Below are 21,446 nucleotides of genomic sequence, written 5' to 3'. Positions count from 1 at the left end.
TGTCTTTTTCCAAACAGCCAATGAAGCACCCTTCTTTTCACTAATTTCGTCACTTGTTCCCGTCTCACTAACGCTGCCTTTCTCCATTTCTCCGCGTATTTGTGTTTGCAGACGGGCACACCGAACACGTACGTTTGTTTTCACGGAAAAAGGAAGAGACGCCCGCGTGTTTTTATTGGCCGCAATGACCTCAGATGCGTCGTAAACCGGACGTCTGAACCACCGAAGATCAATAATTCTGAACCTATCAGATTTCCAAATATCAGCAAGATTAACATTTTCAGAATTATATAATTCGAGCTAAAATACAGCAGAATTTTAAACTATGACGGGTCAATAGTAAAAATGTCCAAAATCTGTTTTGCGACGATGTTGGCAGCGCAATCTATGTAAACATCAAAATCTATTCTCTACCGGTATAAACGATATAGCCAAATCCATATCATGGCACATATTTCAACCGGTATACTGTCTGTATTTCAATCTTATGTTTTAATGTGTATGTTATCTGAGTTTTCCCATTGAAGAAGTATGGTTTGTGTAGATCAGAGGGAAAAAAAATTAAAGTTAAAAGGTTGATGCTTGTGGTCCTTTTGTTTTAATGTTATCTGTATAATTTTTGTATAACGACGTCAGGGTTGTGTTTAATTTCTTTTCTTAATATGTAATCTCCCCTTCTCCTTTTTTAGGTTTTGAAAGTATTTTAGAAGGAATCTATGGACCAAGGCTGCTTAGGGATCTCAGTATATTTGATGGTAAGTTTTTTTATCAGTTACCAAGTAGTTTGTCTATTTACAGGGATGTTTTTAAATCAGTGTTGGACAGAGTTTACGGTAGAACTGGTTCAATTTTTTAGCTAGTCACATCATACACCTAAGAAACGTAGCATTTGAAATACTATCATGTTACTTTGAAAGCAGCTGGAGGTGGCAGTTAACATGCAAAATGAGAAATCTTACATTTAGAACCAAAGTGTTAACTAGAAGTACATAAAGCCTGGAGGATTTTTAAAAAAAATTCTCATCTTTATTTCAGTCCTCCAGCAACACGTTTTCATACAGCATCCTCTAAAGCCAATTTTAAGCATTTTAGCATTCCATTGTGGTACCTCAGTCTCCATTAGTCATTTATAACTTGCATGCATAAGCGTAATAAACAGCAGTGTATGTGGGTATTAACACAAACATGCATCTTTTTTCAGTGCTATCACAAATGATGTGGGCAATAAATTAAAAAATTCATTAGGAGCATGTATAGGCTGTAATGTCAACAAAATGGTTTGATTTTGTTGGAGAGAAATGCTGAAATAAAATAAATGCAGTAACATGAACTGCAGCATCCTGTATAAAATCTCCAAAGTGAAAATGAGGAAAATTAACTCCTTGTGAAATGTAACTTAATAGAAAAACATTCAGTGTAAATGTAAACATTGTCAACTGGTTTATCTGTTAATTGAGAGCTTTTAAGTCATGTGACTATTTTTATAATTGGGATTTGAAAGAATCGGCATTGAGTGCATTTCAAACCACAATGAAAGTAAAATCTCCAACTTGCATCACAAAATAGACTAAATTTCCAGGTATGTGCAGCAATTCAGAATGAAGCAACAAAACTTCCGGAGACTCAAACGGGCCCTATTATATTGGAAACAAGCAGGCTTGTTAATTCGTCTCTTTTAATCCAATAGACTTTGGACAGGTTTTGCCGATAAATACTACTAGCTTGTTAACTCTGCACATAAATCATGTTGGAAGATTTCTGAGGTGAAATGTCTCCTGCACAACCTGTGCTCATCCTTTTGTACATCACATTACAATAGTCATTACAATGACTAGTAAGCAGGAAAGGCTGCCACGCATCATAATTCTCACAAACTCTTGAACAACATGGCGACTATATGGTACTTTCACAAAGTTCACGATTTTGTTATCTCATTCTGCACATCTCCCAATAGCCTATAAAACAAATGCATTTCACAGTATTTGCAATTTTATCCATTTATTGCCCGAAGAGAAAATATTCTAAAACAGCAGTGTTAAACAGGTGCAAACTTTCACCATCAATAAAGTTACAGAATAATAAAAATTGAATAGCACCAAGTCTTTGTGCATTTCATAAGATGTTATTTGCTGAGGCCCTGGTTCAGTCCCAGATAAGGGAGCTATCTGCATGGAGTTTATATGTTCTCTTGTGGTCCTGTGGGCTTCCTCTGGGTTATCTGTTTTCCTCCCTCAGTCCAAAGTCCTTACTGGTAGGTTAATTGGCTTCTAGGAAGGTTGGCTCAGGTGTGAGCATGTTCGTGACTTTCTACCCATCTGTCCGGGGATGGACTGGCATCCTATTCAGGGTATATCCTGCCTTGCCCCCTTTGCTTGCCGGGATAGGCTCCGGCTCATCCACAATCCTGAATTGAAGAAGCAGTTAGAAGATCCAGAACAATGCTTTCAGGTAATTAACTGCAAATTCATTTTATATTATGTGTGGTTAAATTCATTGGGGCATCTTGCACCTAAAGTTAATTTGTGCAGTTACTAATAAAATATATTGCTTTAAACTAACAGGAATTAAGGTTATCAGAATCTGGATAGGGCCAGGTTTTCTTGAGTTGAAATCGCATGACTTGATCCAAATAAAAAAACTGCCAGTCATGTTAGTGTCCTTAAAATGAACAGGTGAGAGCTGACTTCCTTGTACAAATGTCAAATCGATTTTAACTGGCAGGAATTTTCATAGCAGCAGGTTCTGGATACAGTTGGCTTACTTTGTAAAATAATGTTGTGAAACATTTAAAATGAAATGTCTCTGCTATTACAGTAATGACCTATTTAAAAATCAACCAATAATTGTCCTACGTTGTTTAGTTGTTTGCACTTCTGATAAAATCTTGTGTGCTGTGCTGCCTTTTCCAGTCGTGGGGATTTTAGTCAGTGCACTCAGCTTTTTTGAAGTCCTCTATCCTTGCTGTTATCAGGGTTGCATTATAAGGTGAGATGTTTTCTTTTGACCTGTTGCAGCTGTTTTCACAAGACAGCAGGAACTTTGTATAACATGATCACACTGGCTTCACTTTAGTAATAGTGCAGCCCAAATTGTTTCTCTGTAAAGACACTATTTTTCAGTTTCACTAAGACGCAACAATCCTAGCAAATTTTAAAATTTAGTGCTGCTAGTGTTACAACACAAGAGAGATTAAAGAGAATCATGATTTTTTGTGAGACCTGCTTATATGTAGGAATTCCCCTTGCATTGTGACTCTGGCAGTCTCAGTACATTGAAGTGTAATTGTTTGAACCTGCCATAAACAATGTAACATAGGTTGAATCAGGTGCTTCCTTTTAGTGGTTAATTGGGGATATTTTACGTTCTTACTTGATCAAGCACCTTCGACTGCGTTAGTTGTTTCAAGAACAGCTTCTCCCGGATGATTGAGATCAAATTGCTTTGTATCATGGAAGTCAAGTCTGTAAGGCTTGTGTTCTAATTATGTCAAATAAAAAAAAAGATAAACTATCATTGAAGTTTAAAGTTAAAATGACATTCATACATCTGCTAGGTTTTTTTAACAAACTTCGAAATATAGAAAATATTTTTATTGGGAGTTTACAAATTAATTTGACAGATATAACAATAGGAACATAAAACATTTAAAAAGTGGAAAATAGGATAATTCTAATCTGTTATTAAACAAAAACATGGCTTATGTATTTGACAATTATATTGAATATTTATACCCCTCTCAAATTACAAACTAAATGTTAGAAAATTAGTTCACATCCCAAGACTGCTTTTCACTTGTTTACTTAGCGTGTTTACTTAGCTTAATTGTAACATCTTTTGATATTGCGTATTACTAAATTTACACTATAGGGATCAAGTATAAATTAAGACCCAGAATTTGATATTTGCGGTTACCTTTGAGTAGTAACAGTGCTACAAAATTGTAATTGCATCTACATAAATGTCTTTATGAAGACTTTAGTTTTTCACATCAGCTTTTCCTGTGAGATCACATACATTTCTTCATTATTCAGTTATTTCACTATTTGTTTTAAGAATTAAAATAGATTGTCCTGAAAATTCTTGTTTAAAATGTTTTAACATTTTGGGGAAAAAAACTTCCTTACCAAAATATAATTTCCTTTATTTGCAGTCTGTCAGGAGCTTTTCAGTTTGTCTCTACTGTGATGGAGCCAAAAAGTCATGGACAATATTTTTTCTGTGATGAGCTCAGACATCCAACTACCACTGTTCTATTTTTGTTAGAATCAATTTGAAGAAACAACTAACAAAACACTAACTTATTTAAATTTTGTATTTTTCAAAAAAAAATCATGAAATGGTATGTGATATTTGTGTATTACAAAACATGCATTTATTCTATTTGTAGCACAAAATGATTAGAGATAAGTTCATACAGTGTGTCAGCAGAGATTTGTATCGGCACAATAAAGGAGCCAATGATTTAACATATCTAACAATTATATCTGCCACATTAAAGCCTGTAAGTTGAATAGTTGCAAGATACTATGTATTTTAAATTTGTGTTTTTACATGGAATTTGACATTGATTAAACCTGCTCAAATGGCTATGTTAAAAGAAATTGTATGCAAAAATTTCTTTTTGCTATCAGTTTGAATAATTTAGTTTTCCTTAAAAGCTTTAAAGCTTCAATTTGTAGCTGTGCAAAACAAAGTATTTGCACACACTAAATCAGTTGACATTAAAATATTTACTGTTCTTTCAGCAGTTAGTATACAGAAAAAACAGTTGTGCTGTACCAAATAAATAGTAGATGCCAAAGGCAGAATGTGCTGTAGCAGTATTTGTCAAAAGGAGTAAGGATTTTAATTCAAATATTAAATCATAACTGTACAATACTAACCAGCAGACTGATTTATGAACTAATTTGGCTCACACTCCTATCCAAACTGACTTACATTTGTATGTATTACACACCAGAACCTTGCTCAAGGCAACAGAAGCAGGGTAGGTTGCAGGATTGGAATCCATAATTTCGATGGGTGTCCCAGCCAGTACTCCTCACTGTTGGCGTAAATGAACAAATATGTTGTTTGTTTAATGTATGTATGAATGTGTACACATTTAAACCTCACATTATTAAATCGAGATTATAATTGGTATGTTTAACATAACAAATTTTAACAGTGTGGAAAGTATTTCTTATTTTATGGTTTAAATGCTAAATTAAGCACTGTAGTCCATCCTTTTGCAAATATGTGATCCAAAGAGAAAAATGAAAGTTATTCTATACATTTTTCAAAGTGTAAATACCAGCTGTTATAATTCTTGACTTAAAGACACTCAAAAACATCAGTATTGTTTTAATATTGTATTAAAATTAAAATTCCAGGTATTAAATTGAGTACACATATAAGATTATAGCACTGTTGTGTTATGGGAAAGTCAGATTACTGTCAGGTGCACTTGTTTATTTATGTCCAAGCTTCTACCTATTTTTAGGATTAGCCTGAATGATGAAATAAGCTTGTAGATGTGGGTTAAATCAAGTAAAATCAAAATGCCTGGTTACAACTAAAAGGCTTAGCATGTTAAATTATGGATGCCATATCACAAATATGGTGCTTCTCAGGCCAGATATGTTAATTTTCCATCAGAATTCTTCTAGTCACAAATAATACCCACGAAATTTGAGAAATGATTTTTGAGTAAATACAGATCTGTAGTAGGCACTGCTTTCTATTTGGCAAGAAAAGAGTCCTGCTTCTATCGCTGTATTAGTGTTAAGGTGTACAAGCTGCTTTGTGATTTGTCATCTTCAAAAAGCCAGGTGGTATAGATTAGTTATGTTGTGAGCCTTTCATTACGTTACATATATCCATCAAAATGCACCTGATTTTATTTAAAAATATGGTTTTGAGTCAAACCTTTCAGATTTATGAGTAGTTTTAATTCACAAAGGTATGATTTTGTTCTGAAAAATATTTTAAACTTTTTATTTTATTTAGACTGTGAACCAGATGTGGTCACCGACTGGTCAGTGGATGCAAGCTGTTCCTTCTGCAATCTACAATTAGAAAAGCTCAATGTAAGTTTATACAAGTTGTGACTTTCTCTTTGGGTAGCAAGAGTACCAGAGAAATTATAAATAGTTACACTTTTTTAAATCTTGTGTGTTTATATACAAATGGGTTAACATGCAGGAGCATCACAAGACACTGTTTACATGTATGTTTCTAGAAATACAGTAAAACCTCAATATTTGCAAGTTCAGCATTCATAATTTTGTCTACTTGTGCAAAATTAGTGACCACTTTTCGTGGACCAAGTTCAGCCATTCACTAGGACTGCATCTTGTTTATGCATTATTCATTTTCTCTCTAGAAAGCGTTAGGTGTGCATTGCTTGTAGACCGGTCATGAGAGTAATGCCTATGTAATGTTGTGAAATAAAATAACTTTAATAACAAATTTCTGTGGTCCCATAAGTTATCGCAGCATCCATTCTCGCAAAAAACAAACAAAGAAAGAAAGAAAGAAATTAGAAGAACCAGGGACAGGAGAGTTAGTTGGTAGACTGGTAAGGAAGTGAGTACAGTTATTTTAGTTTCTTGCTTAAATGATCTTATCTGTTATTACTGTGCTATAATAAACTTTGTTACTGGACAGTTGTGCTTCATTTTGTAATATTAGTAAAAGCAATATGTAAAGTAAAATGCACTCTACTAAGAATGAAAAAATAACTCTTAATACTGAGTAAGCCATGGTATAACATTTGTTTACACTTGAAATATAGGGAGAAAACCAAAGCAAAAACTTTGTTTACAGCATTTTCTTTAAAAAATTGAAACTATTTCTGAAATAGGTAAATTTTTACAAATATTACTGGTATAATATTGTAGTGCTGGTTTTATTACGGAAAAGCCATATCCATATCCTGTTTTCCCTATAAGGTATTAAGTCTTGCATTTACAAAGTCACCTTTCTTGGAGACTAACCCTCTCAAATACTGAGGTTTTACTACATACAGATGTTTTTTCCATCATTTAATGATTTATGACAAACAGTGTCACTCACAAGTGATTGTGTCATGAAAAGTCATTTTATTACTGAAGATTTAATTGGGGAAAGGTGATGAGACGATTTGACCTGTTCAATATCAAGCTTGGTGAAGAAAAAAAATATATTGACATGACATTCATGATGTGGATGTATTAAGCACCATCACTGATATTTAAACATTTTTTAGATGTGTTTGGGATGACGTGTGGTATCTAGGGCCCGGAAACATATGCCTGTTCATTAGTTTGTCCATGCTCCTCTAAAAGAATGGGACAGAATCCCACAAGACATCTGTAACCTGGTGCAGAACATGCAGCTGCAACAGAGACCACATACACTTAGTCCATGACTTTTGCAGTACAAGCCTTGGTGATGATGCACATTGAGCAGTGTAATTGGGCTGTGACACTTTTTTAAATAAGATATTTAAACCAAAAAATATCAATAATTGTTTGGATTTTGTTGCTGTTTTAAGTAATATACTGAGCATCAAATGATACAAAGGAACAAGTCAAAGTTTATTCTATGCTGAAAAGAGAAGAAAAACATTTCGGCTGTGAAGCCTTCTTCGGATGTGTTCTTCACACCCAAAGAAGATTCCACAGCCAAAATGTTTTCTTCTCTTTTCAGCATGGAATAATCCTTGACTTGTTCCGTTGCAGCCTACACATGCTGATGCAGCTACTTTCTTGAACAATCAAAGGATACATATAACTTCATTTTAGTGCATGTTTAATTGTTTTATTTTAACAAAGTCCATGATCACATACTAACATATAAAAGGTGGAAAATAAAAATATATTTCTGTTGGAGTATTTTGATTCAAATTCCGGCTGCTACTTTTATAGTAGATTATTTTTGCAGTTTTTAGGTTCATTTATGTGTCTTAATCAGTATTTTATTTCTGTTTTGTTTTTTAAAACTTATACAGGACCATATTCCCACTGTCAGTTCATCACAGTCAACTCCTACAGAAGAATCTCCATCTCAGGGCCAGTCTAACACTGAGAAAATTGAATGCCAAGCAGACAAGTTTCTTCATGCAATCTTTCGAAAGAAAGGTAAAAACTTTGAGTGGTGTCTTATGACATTTATGTTCTTTAACTTTATTCTTAATGTTGCCCCAGGTATAAGACCAGTTGTAATGTTTTTGTACTTTTAAATCATTTTAATGTAAGAACTTCTTAGAATAAAGGCACAAGGATGAAAACCATCACTAAAACATTTTAGAATTTTTATATCCACTAGGCTTGACATCGGTATATATTACTATATTCCTTTCAAAAGTTTGTTCTGAATTTTTTCTTAAACATGAGTCAAGAAAAACTGTTATTGATACCTTAAAAAAGAAGTGTAATCAAATATTTTGATTGATATCCTGCCTTTCCAGTTACTTCATTTCAGTGTAAAACTCAGTTGTAATAGAAAAGGGGTCTTTTATTAAACCTTTTTTGCACACTTCTTATACACTCTTTTCTGTACTAATCATAGATGGCATTTTCAATGGAAAAGAATGGTCATATAAAAATCATGTGCTTAATATGTTAAATTAAAATAAATTATATATATTCAAACTACAGTATATATAAAATGCAATTGGTTGCTTACTAATAGTAAAATATCATCAGTAAGTAAAAGCATTTGTTGAATTATAATGGTGCAGCTGTACACTGCTGTGCAATAAATCCTGAGAAAATCTTTTAACAGCCTGTGTAGTCATTGTAGAACACTTTTATTAAAAAGATGTATAATGCAGTATCTTTGTTTGGAAAGAATATAAACATGAAGCATGTACCAGCAGAATCAAAACGTATAATGTATCCTTTCCATTCCTTTATCTTTTCTTTAAATTTCATTAAGTTGCTGTAAATGTTATCTAAGATTGCAGTTTCTTTATGAAGCATCTTTATCTGTGTTCGCAAGGTAGCATAAACTTGACAGATTATTACAGGGGTCAATTCCCAAGATGAAGGGTATGACTAACTCAGTAGAGGAAGCTGCTCTTTACAGTGGTATCATTACCCATAAATTCTAGTTTAGAATTTGAAGTGTGATTCAATTTATGTTTTACTAGTAAAGAGAAATGTTAATCACACAGTCTGAATAAAAGCTTTTTCATTGTAATATTTGTTTTCCTATGTGCTTCAGTTCCTGGATTGGAATCCTGTCCTGGATTTAAGAAGAATCAAAACTTGATAGACATACTCCCATTCTTTAATGTTTGATCTTTTCCTGAATGTACACTAAATTACATATCTTTTTTTGTAGTGGTCACATTCAGTGCCAAAGGTTGCAACAGAAAATAAGTGCCTGAATAATTGCTGTATAATAAATTCAGTTTTAATTTAAGCTGTTCATTGCATGTTGGGTATTTTATTGTTTGTTTCTGACTAATATACCTTCCTTTTATTGATAGACCTTCCTCAGAACTGTGATCCAAACATTCCCTTAGTTGCTCAGGAATTAATGAAAAAGATGATCCGCCGGTTTGCAATTGAGTATGCTTCGAAAAGTCGTCGGATACAGGAAGCAAAAAATGGAACATCCGTGGATGTGGATTCAGTCTGTAGCAGTCTCCAACAATTCCAAGATCAAGATGGACCATTAGACCTCACTGTGAACAGAAACCATCTGAATGTTGAACAAGGTAAGTTCTCCTAACACTGAGAATACTTTGTGGGGAAAATATCCTGCCGATGTGGTCTGCATTTGCAAGTTTTATTTTGTTCAGAATTCTTTGCAGATTTTTATATTCACCTTTAATTAAAATTGCACAATGATTACATCTCTTTGTACAATATGCCAAGTAATTATTGTTGTTCTGACTATTGCATTAAATCTCTTTGACGTTTGCTTTTATTCAGTTCTGAAAGATCTTATTAAAATGTACAAAACGTATGTAAAAATGTAATCTATTAGTGTAACAGACTATACTGTGAAACAATCAGTACTCTGCAGCACGTATTTTTGTTTCCAAAAATATGCTTTGCCCTGTATAAGCACTATCCCTCAATGTAATATTATTCACTTAATCTTTAATTTTTAACTTTCATAGCAGATGGCGTGCTTGATCTCTCGAAAAAAAATAGTGCCAGTTCTACATCATCAAGAAATGTATCCACTAATCACAAAGCTTCAGGGTAAGTACCATTAAATGAAGATCTGCCTTTTCACATTTTTTATGCTTCATTTAAAGCTGTTTAACTGTTTAATTGACAGTTTAATTTTAGAATTATTTTCAAGGGCAGTATTAGGCACTCTGGATACTACTCAATTTTAAAAGAACGTTTTGAGCATTTCTATTTTTGTTTATATGAACACAGACAGTGGAAATTGCAGTTTTTCTGAACTGGGAGTGCTGAACTGTCACTTTTACTGCCTGGTTAAGATCTTGGTATGTCGACAAGTTATAAAGTATTAGATTGTATATTGTGCTGAAATAAGTAGATTTTCCTTATTTTCTTAACATGAATAAACATCAATATATAACTTCATAACATCTTCTGAAGTGGACCATATTATTTTAAATACATTGAATTTATGATCTTTAAACAAATGTAAACATTTGTAAGGATATACGTAGACATCTGTCAAATGTTTAGCTATATTTTTCCACATGCAAAACCAGGTTTTACCTTTACTTGATATCTGAGCAATTTTGTTTTTGTTAGTACACTTTGCAAATGGGTTGACTCTTTTATTACTTGTTCAGCGGTAACGTCACCATTCTAACAAGCAGTACAACATAGTTTTCAGCAGTACCATACAGTTTTTATTCCAATTGCCTACTTGAAAGTATAGCAGTCGTGCCGATACCAATTCTGCAAAGATATTGGAAGTGCTTCCCTAGAAGTTGTTACCGCATGATTGACAGACTGTCCTTGTAGGACTCCTCTAACGTTTGAAACTATATACAGGTATTCCACAACTCAGAGACACTTTATACAATGAGAGAAGCAGTGATGTTACCTAAGCAAGGACTGTAATAAAGGAGTGGACCCTTCCCTTCCATAGCTGTGTGCCAGTCTGTCATGCGTCAGCTTACCATCGTTTCATTCCATCCATCCTAGGAGACTGCAGAAAGATGACTATGTGGAAAGAAGCACAGAGTTTTCAGAAGGCTTGCTTTCAAAAGCCTTGAAAGACATTCAGTCAGGAGCACTGGACATTCACAAAGCAGCCATACTTTACGGCATACCTCAAAAAAATCTACTTCTTCAGTTAGAAGCCTTATACGAAGGAAAGCTGTCGACACTGAAAGCCTTCAGCCAAGACATTGGGGACGACTATATTTCAAAAAGCAGAGAGACTCATCTTGTTCTACAGAAGGTGGCTAATTGGGCTCGAGCTCAAGCTGAACGCACAGAACAGGGTAAATTCAACATAATTGAAAACTCAGAGCTAAAGTTTCCAACGGCTTCTACTTACCTCCACCAGTTAACTCTACAGAGGATGGTCACTCAGCTGAAAGAAAAAAATGAAAGTCTTTATTATGAAAATTCAACCAGTCCTGCTGTACAGTTAAGAATCCCTCAGGTACGGGTCAATTCTGCACCCAAATCCCAACCTGAAATCTCTGGTCTTGTGGATGTAATGTATCAAGTGTCTAAAGCTACATCAATTCCAGAAGGTTCAGCACTTCAGAAACTCAAAACTATACTCCCTAAACAGAACAAAATGGATTGTTCTGTACCTCTAGCTCACTCTGGTATTGAATCTTGCATCATGCAAGCAGATCTTTCTCCGTTGTGTCTTAATTTGAAGAACGGTTCAGTTGAGGAAAATGCAGATGATCTGGATCGAAGAGATAAGCAGCCCAGGAAGAAGCGTGGCCGTTACCGCCAGTACGATCATGAAATCTTGGAAGAAGCTATTACAATGGTGATGAGCGGTAAAATGAGTGTTTCTAAAGCACAAGGAATTTACGGAGTACCTCACAGCACTTTAGAGTACAAAGTGAAAGAACGGTCTGGAACACTGAAGACTCCACCGAAAAAGAAACCCAGGTTATCGGATGCTGGGATTTTTAAAGTGACTGATTCAGGGACAAGCAGCTCCAAAAGTTTTTAGACTGAACTTCGAGTCTGACTTGGACATTCAACTCTAGACAGGATTTTTAAGAAAACACTTCAAAACACAACACATGCCTTTAAAATAGTTTATTCAGGGTTTTCACTGTGGATATACATGTGCATATATATTTGTGTGTATATGTATATGCATATATATACACATAGATATAATGACACACTGTTGGTTTCAGTTATATAAGAATTTAAAATCTTATCAAATATTCAGGTTTTATTTAACTTAAGCTTCTAAGAGCATTAATGATTGTTATGTGCAGCTTTCATATGGGATTTCAAACCTAGACTGATTAAGTGACTTAAGTACTAAAACTAGGTAGATATTAGTAATTATTTTCCTCAAGTCCTTGAATATGACAGATTATGGAACGGTACAAAGGTATCACAAGCTGTCAAGAAAAACACTATTTCCATACTGGCATTTCACGAGTCCTATATATATATATTACAGTATCAGTGTGACAATGCAAAAAAGTTCAAGGTTGAAGTGACAAAAACGTTGGATATTTTAAGCACTTCCTGGTGTTTTAGTACATCAGAAGTTCATGATAAATTTCAACATTATTAGCTTAACTTTGAGCACATTGTAGAATAATTTTGATAGTTTGTATTTGAAGTCTATTATGAAACAGTGAATTTTTTATATATATAAAGCAACTCTGCAAAGTATAATGGGTAAGTTGGAATGCAACATAGAGCATGTTCAAAATGTGCACAGAATAAGCTTGAGAATGGTAAGTTTTAGTGAATGTGTGCTGGTTATATTTTAATATAAATTTGTATTTATGAAGGTTTGTTTCGCACTTCTACTACTGAAAACCTCATTTAAAAACTAACTTTGCTGCTGTGACTTTTTTTTTAATGTATATGATTTCAAGAGCTGTCCAAATATCATAATGCTCCGTTACATTATCGTACTGCTAATACCAAATTTACAGTTCAGGGTTTCATTGTTTCATGCCACAAGCAGTCAGCATTTGAAGCTGTACGAAACTGTTTTGTATAAAAAGTCTGAGTTGTTTCATTTTGGTAGAAATTTGGGTATTTATTGTACAAATTGAAATATACAGCTATTAATCCTTCTTATAAAAGATCACACGGGTTACCAAGTGTAAACTTCACATTTAAAAAAAGTAGGTCTGTATATAAAGTGATGGGTTTGATAGCTTGGACTTGAGATTGCATTACATTATGAAACTTAGAAGATGTTTGTAATGCTATTTTGGAAACAAAATCATTTTCTAAAGCAACCTAAAATGTAGATCTATGCTAGAAACCTCTCTGATGGACTGCAGTGAAAAACAAATGTACTATTCAGACTTGCTTACTCATGGATATGAATTAGTCCCAGTATCGTGAGTGTTTTGTAAATTTGTTTACATGTTAATGTTCAGTTAAAAGGGCACCAGTTTGTTTTTTACACATTTAACAGAGGTATATTCTTAAAACTGTCTGAAAAGACCAAGTTCTAATGAAATGGTGTTCCAATTTTCATCTTATTTGAATGTTTCTTAAAACATTTTCGTATAACAATACAGTGCCTCTGTTTTTAGAACTTTTACTCAAAGTTTAACCATTTTCTGGTAGCTATTGACAGTTTTATATTGTATAATACCTTTTAGTAAAACTGATTTTAGTTGTTTACAAAAAACCTTTCACTTCGTTTTTTAATTACAGTATTTCATTGTCACAGACCTAGATATGTGGCAGCCTTGATTTTTTTTCTTTTAGAAAAAATTGGTTAATTTCTTGGTAATTAGTTATTTATGCATAAATCTATTGCACTATAATTCATGAATTATTTATGAGATTTTCTAATTAGTATATCTAACTGTCTTGTGTTGTAAGTGTAGTGTATTTTTGTTCCCCTTTGTGTTGTTCAAAATCTGAATTTGTGGATTTAATTGTTCAGTTACTGTGTTAATAGTTTGTAATTTGTATTAAAGCACTTTGATGCTTTTGCACATAAATGAAATTGTGAAATGTGTGATCATTTTTTTGCTGTTGCACATATAGCAAGCTTGGCTTTCTGCATTTATTTTATAAAGACCTGCCTTCCTGTTTTTGGGAGGTGTTTTTCTTTTTTAATATTAATGATGAACAGCAAAACAATCTTCATTTTCAAGACATACATGTGAAAAGTGTGTTTTAATATTTAGTTAACAGAATTTGTGCTTTTTGGTATTTTATGTGTATTTTGGCAAGGTTTTATTAAAGATGTTACTTTAAAATGTCCCTTTGCCCTCCTGCATTACAAATCTTAATATACCGTATAAGGAGGAGGTAAGCCATTTTCACTGTCCCTGTTTTTACAACTCTATTTAATTTCCCTTCGTTATAGGTTACATTATTTTTGTTATTAATTGCACCCCTCCAATGTTTTGATTAGTCCTATTGAGCTCTTGTACATTTTTTGACAAGGTTTTCTACTAATATAGTTAATCATTACAAAGATTGGCTGGGTTAAAAGTTCATGACTGTTTATAAAGAATGAACTTTGTTACCAATTCTAGTATGGCTCTGTAGTCTATTTCTGTTTACTGGCAATGTCATTGTCAATCCTATTAACATTTCTAGACAATTTTCTTTACAATTCGATGTTTATCACAGCAGGACAGCAGTTTCCATAAACATGAGCTTTGCATAAAGCCTCCTGTTTTAACTCATGAATCTTGTTGAAAAGAAATGTCTTCCTAAATTATTTAGGATCAGACCTTGATGATAATTCTTCCCACGGCATACTGTACAGCCAGTGAAATCCATATTTTCAAATAAAATTCTTTGGAGTGTCTACAACAGCTTTATCACTAGCCATTCTTACAAGGCAAGATTTAGTATGTTCAAAATGTTTAATTATTTTCTGGTTGTTAGTCCTGATTGATCAAACTGAGTATTTTTTCAGAGATTTTTCGAAGAATTTTCTGTAACTTGGCTTTTTGTAGAAAAAGATTTCTACTGGCATGTTCTTAGGACAACATTGTTACAAATTAAGTATTCAAAGTATTTTTTCTAAGAATTGAGTAAATCATTGTTCACATTTGCTATATGGCTTGCTTTTGTAGTACTACATTTAACCTAATCTTTTTATTAACAGATATCTTCAGACTCCCAGTCATGATTTTGTTTGCATTCTGACTAATCTGTGCGTTTCCACTTTCTTTTCATATCAGTTAAGTTGTTGTGAAAAGGTTTCCCACATAAAAGGGATTAGTAAACTGCAGTAGTTGCACTGTCTGTGTGATGGACTATTTCAGAGAATTGAAAAGATACAATGTGTTATTTCCCCATGTTAATTGATGAACTTCATGTATTTTTTTGTTCCTTTCATAAACTTTCAAACTTCTGGAGTGCTTAATACTGTCCAGTTTGTAGGTTGTGTTGTGAGTATCAAGTATAATATTTTTCAGTTATTTTTGCTGATTTTAATTTGCATTACAGGTTTGATATAAAAAGGCATACAGTTTGGTCATTTTTAATCTGTTATTTTCATTTCAAGGATTTGTTGCATTGTAATAAAAACGAGTTATGTCTGGCATACAAAGTGGAATTTGCCTTGGAACAATACATACTCTTGTCTTTTTTATGACAGGTGATAAGTGCTGAATTTTGGAACTGACAGAAAACAATACAATAAAAAGTCCAAAGAGCAAATATACTTTTGGTGTACCTTTCGATGCTCTTGCTTTGCTAGAATGCTTATTCCATCTGATAAGTTAAAGCTTGTAAAGAAGGCACTAATTTAAAATGTTAGTCCTGCATTGTTTATTAGTAATAGCACACTTAATTTGTTCTAATAACTCATAGTGCAATACTTAAAGTAACCCTCTTTTAAAATATTAATTTTGAGACATTACCAATGTTTTTTTCTAAAAAAAACATTTCTGTTGATGGAATTAAGTTTAAACATTTTTTCAAACATATTACACTTGGAAAGAACTTAATCTGAAGGACTTGCTATATGTCTTAAAACATGTTTTTACTGCAGAAATGATTTTGAACATTGATTCAATGCACAAAGCCAAATAAATGATACTGTATATCAGTTTGTAAGTTTAAGGATGTTCTTGATATAGATGTTTTCCAAACTTGATAAATACGTCAAGACAATTTTGAGAACACAAAAACAGTGTGTTGTAATTTCACACTAGACCTAGTACACATGGGAAAAACTAGTTAAAAATGGAAATTTCAGGTTTGAGCATGTGGCCAAAAATCAAATTTGTTGACAGGATTTTGATCTGAATAGATACAACAATAGAAAGTGCTGTATATACTTGTAAGCCATTATTGTGCACTGTTCTTGCATAATTAGGCATCAATATTTGCATGAAACTTGTGCAAAAGTTGCAATTGTGCGACTTTGTGCTTTAAATCCCATATCAGGTTCACAAACCGATCATGTATTTTAAAGCTTCAGCCTAAAAGTTTCAATTACATTCCCTAGCTTCATCCAAATATTTTAAACATCATTTTTAAGGGTCTTGGCCATTGTTTGCATGCACTCATCTTAAGCATGACATTTCCAAACATTTTAATAGTGAAACGGTCTAAACATTTGTTTGACGCCAACTGTTCTATGACCATCAATTATATAAACTTATTCAAATTTCCACTCACTTTGGGTTGAATGGGGTTAACCAATTAAAGTGAAACCGTGGTAAGTCCACATCATATGCATCAGATTCTAAGACAATTGATGTTATCTGACTAAATGTGGTGATGGGTTCTAAACAAAATAGTCAAAGTCTAAAACTTCACTGTTGCTCTCCAGTTTTACGTGCTGTAATATAGAAAGTATCTCAACTAATATTGTCAAGAATCACATTTTGCGTTAGATGAAGTATTCACACTGTACTGCCTGTCTTTTAATATGGAATCTAAATGCTTAAAATTTGTTGCACAGATGTTTGATTTCCCCTCAACAAGTAAAGTGTGAATATAATTGAACAAAATTTAAAGGGTTTCTGTAGGATAGATTAAATCGGTAGTCTGGATGAGCTTCAAAGCTTGAGCACCACAGCTTTTGTGTTCTCAAAATTGATGTAAGATAAATTTGAAGGTCCCACATATCTTAAATTTTCATTACTTCTTCTTCATAAAGTAAGACATTGAGTTAATAGAATTGAAATAAATCTGTACTTGCAGAATATTAGGTCAGACATCCACAGCACGTAATAAGGTTTGCCATGTTCAAAGGCAAAATATTGGCCTTTGAGTTTGGGCCCATAGATTTCTAAATTAGCACCCAATACTATGTTTATTACTGGTGTCAAATTTATGGATCATAAAAACGTTTTGCAATCTGTCGTTAAAACATTTTTAATCAGCTATACAGTGCCTTCAGAAAGTATTCACCCCCTTTAATTTTTTTGCATTTTGTTCCAGTTACACCTCCAACTTTTAACACATTGAAATGATTTTTTCTCCCTTCAATAATAAATTCAACACATTTATTAATAAAAAATATTTTTACTCATGAACATGCATTTCACCAGAATGAAAGACTTAATTTCTCATCTACAAAAATATTATTCTCCCCCCTCCAAGTCAATACTTTGTATATTTAGTCCTTAAGCAGCAGTTACAGAAGTGAGTCTTCTACGGGATATCTGAATGAGCTTTGCACATTTAGATTGCCAAATTAGATGGAGAGCGTTGGTGGACAGCAGTTTTCAGGTCATACCACAGATTTTCAATTGGATTCAAGTCTTGGCTCTGGCTGGGCCATTCCAGAATACTAACGTTTTTCAAGCAATTCCTTGATAGTTTTTGCCATGTGTCATTGTCTGGCTGGAAAATGAATCTTCGCCCTAAACGCAGATCTCTGGCTGACTGACACAGGCTCTCCTCAAGGATTTGCTTGTATTTGGCTCCATCCATGTTGCCCTTGATGGCAACAAGCTTTCCAGTTCCTCCTGCTGAAAAACACCCCCAGAGCATGATGCTGCCACCACAATGCTTGACGGTAGGGATGGTGTTACCTGGGTTTTGGGCTGTATTTGGTTTGCACCAAACATAGCGCTTTGAGTTCTTTGGCCTGAAAGCAACTTTAGTCTCATAAGACCACAACATTTTCAGGTTTCAGGTTTTGTCACATGGCTCCTAGCATACTCCAGGTGTGACTTAATGTTGGCCTTTCTCAGACGTGGCTTCCTTCTAGCCATTCTCCCAACGAGGCCGAATCTGTGAAGTGCTGAAGAGATTGTTGATGTCTGGACAGTTTCTCCCATTTCAGCCAAAGTGCTCTGCAACTGTCAGTGTTGTAGCTGGCCTCTTGGTCACTTCTATGACTATTGCCCTTCTTGTCCGGTTGCTCAGTCTGGTAGGACAGCCTGATTTTAGTAGTTTCTGGGTTTGTGTCATGTTTTTTCAATTTTGTTTCAATGGAAGAACCTAGGAAGGTTCAAAGCTTTACCAATCTTTTTATAACCTTCTCCAGCTTTTTTCCTCCTATCAACTTCCTCGAAGTTCCACAAGCAGCTCCTTGCTCTTCATGACAGCAGGACTGATCTGATTTACTTGAGACCTCACAGTGATTTTTTTTTGTGCAATCAAGCAATTGAACACGTGTACCTTGTTATCGTATTAAGTGTGATGTCAAGATAATTGAATACCTCACCCAATTTAGGTTGTTAAAACAAAGGGGGTGGATACTTATCAATTAAGTAATATTCAGATTTTTATTTTTAAAATAATTCTGAAGACATCTAAATACTTTATTTCATTTTATCATTATAGAGAATTGCTTCTACCGGAGTGGAAAAAATCCCATTTAAATATGCTTTAATTTGACTTTGTAACACAACAGAACAAGAAATAATCAATTGGAGGTGAATACTTTCTGAAGGCACTGTAGTCCCTTATTAATTGAAGGTAACTTTTTTGTAGTTTGTTATGCAGTTTTATTTTATACTTGTTATAACTGTGGAAGGTTACAATTGGTGTGAGTTGTGAAAGTTTGCTCCTGACTGGAAATAAACTCTTGGCAGTTCTGTGCTTATGCACATGAAGAGGACTGGTTCAAGTGGAACATATTTGAAACATCAGATTTAACAGATTTGTTTTCAGGAAAAAAAAAGGATCAATATTTAAATGAAACCTACTGTAGGATATATGATATGCAGTGTGTTGGATGTTTGGAAAATAACAGCAAATGTGTTAGTGGTGGAGGTTGTCAAAGTTTTCTTACTTTTTCCAAGTAGTCCATTATGACAACAGTGATACTGCCTTCTAGTCTGATTTAATCAGATCTTACAATCTAAGCATACCTCAGCCTAGTCAGTTTGACATCCCAGTATGGGATGAGAGATCTCCAAGGAAAGCCAACTTACTGCTGTAACGGGTGTTGTTGGACCAGGAGATGGCAGTCTTACCTCTGGACTGAAATTTCCAATGCTCCAGAATGACGAATGTGGACACTGCTGTAGAAAGTACAGTTTTATGTAGAAGAACAAGTAAAGTTTATTCCATGATGAAAAGAAGAGACCCAACATTTCATGCTGTGAAGCCTTCTTCAGGTGTGAAGAAGGCTCAACAGCCAAAATATTCTTTTATTTTCAGCATTGAATAAACCTTTACTTGTTCCTTTACAGCCTACACATGCTGACGCAGCTACCTATTTGAACAGTTATGTATGAGAGCTTGAACTTTGATCTTTGCATCTCACACAGCTGGATGTGGCGTTTCAGTGATGAATTATTTTGCTCACTTCCGATACGTACTCTTTAGCACTTTGTGGCCCTTTACGTTGAAATGTGCTATAAAGTGAATTACTCATTACAGTTATCTAGTGACAGTAACGTATGCTTAAATATGTCAATATTAATATAACTTAAAACATTTTAATGTATATTTTATGAAGGAATGGAATGCTGTGTTTAAGTGAGAAAATGTTTTCATTAGGGATACTTCACAAGAGGCTTGGTTACTTCTTCACTCTTATTTCTACCCGTGACCATTTCAAGCAGTTTTGAAAATACGGAGTGAGTCTTAAAACTCCCAATAGACAAATTAGTAAAAGATTTCCTTATTTTTTACGTATAAAATATCTGTGGTATTCTTAATTTGTGTTCTCGTGCCAATTGTTACTTTTGATATTCTTGATAAGTGTCACTTAGCAGGCAAATTGTCATTACTACAGGCAGCCACTGTCCACGTATACCAGTGACAGGGGCGTCACTGGGACGTTTTGCTCAAAAAGTAGGAAGTAAGAAAGTAAGACATGCACACACGTCCTCTACACTCTTCCAAAGTTTGAAGAAACCTCAGTGCCTTAACCACCAGCCTGTATCTAACTCACTTGGAACTGTACCAGATGGGTTATATTATGATCTCAAAGGATATTTTTGGCCATGGTAATAAAAGCCTTGTAATCATTAAAAGAAATAGAACTGTTCAAGACATGTGGAGAGTTTTAATTGCTGACAAGTTTAGTTTGTACACAAGCTGTATAACTGAAAACGGTTGCCCAGGAGCAAAATCTGTAATTGTAGGAATGAATTTATTGCTGATATCTAGCAAATATTGCATTTTCACATTTTTATCATGCAACATCCCTATATATGATTCACATTTATTTTTGCCTCGGTACTAAGATGTTCTGACATTCTTTTGAAGCAATCAGCAATTTGTGCAGAAATTACGATTATTATACTTTTAAATAATTCCAAGAAAATAATGTTAAAAAATCTCATATTCCAAGTTAATGAGTAAGGTTTAAGATATGGTGACTACTAATTGCATTTTGAAATTAGGTATCTTATAAAATAAACAGAAAAAATGTAAAACACTTCAATTGAAAACTAATTAGTGGCATTTAAGGGCCTTGTATTTTGTTAATTCTATGGTATGTATGACCTGTTCGAAGTACATTTAAATAAATCTGGCCCTGCGTAGCAAACAAGTTCACCACCTCTGATTTATACTGTCTATAGAAGTAGACCCAAAGAGATTGAAGGTTAGTCTATTAAAGCTAATCTGCCACAAAGGAAAACATTTTAATGAGAAGTGTTAATATTTTAAATGAAATCTATTTTTGTGAGGTACTTTTGTTATATACTGTACTTATTTTTCATGGGCACTGTACTCCTCCAATGGATAAAAAGTATATTGCAAAAGTTCATCAATGTAACCAGATATTAACCATATAGGTTTACCTGGAACCGAGTTCAACGCTGTGCTTTGTTCCTGTCCATTCTCTTTTCCCAAAGGAAACAACCTTTGATGGTGATGATTAATATTGTATAAATGCCCTTCATTCTTGTTTTACTGCTGCCATCCTGGAACAGTGAAGAAACTTCTAAATAAGTTCCATGACTG

General features: G+C 33.8%; 1 protein-coding gene across 5 annotated transcripts in view; it reads left to right on the top strand.

Annotated features, from left to right (window-relative positions):
* lcorl (ligand dependent nuclear receptor corepressor-like) overlaps window positions 1–21,446 on the top strand; it is a 45,539-nt gene that overhangs the window by 13,797 nt on the left and 10,296 nt on the right. For 3 of the 5 annotated variants that reach the window (XM_015343918.2, XM_015343916.2, XM_015343919.2), the window contains exons 2-6: window positions 690–755; window positions 5,989–6,068; window positions 7,973–8,102; window positions 9,458–9,688; window positions 10,097–10,181. In XM_015343918.2, coding sequence (XP_015199404.2) covers window positions 690–755; window positions 5,989–6,068; window positions 7,973–8,102; window positions 9,458–9,688; window positions 10,097–10,181 — 592 coding nt within the window. Of the gene's footprint in view, window positions 1–689; window positions 756–5,988; window positions 6,069–7,972; window positions 8,103–9,457; window positions 9,689–10,096; window positions 10,182–11,111; window positions 14,104–21,446 lie in introns of those variants that run through there. The other 2 variants (XM_006629208.3, XM_015343917.2) reach the window with 2 other exon arrangements.

This window comes from Lepisosteus oculatus, chromosome 1 (assembly GCF_040954835.1).
Source record: "Lepisosteus oculatus isolate fLepOcu1 chromosome 1, fLepOcu1.hap2, whole genome shotgun sequence".
NCBI classification, from domain to species: domain Eukaryota; kingdom Metazoa; phylum Chordata; class Actinopteri; order Semionotiformes; family Lepisosteidae; genus Lepisosteus; species Lepisosteus oculatus.
The sequence above is the reverse complement of the archived record's forward strand: the minus strand, read 5'-3'. Positions and strand labels throughout refer to the sequence as shown.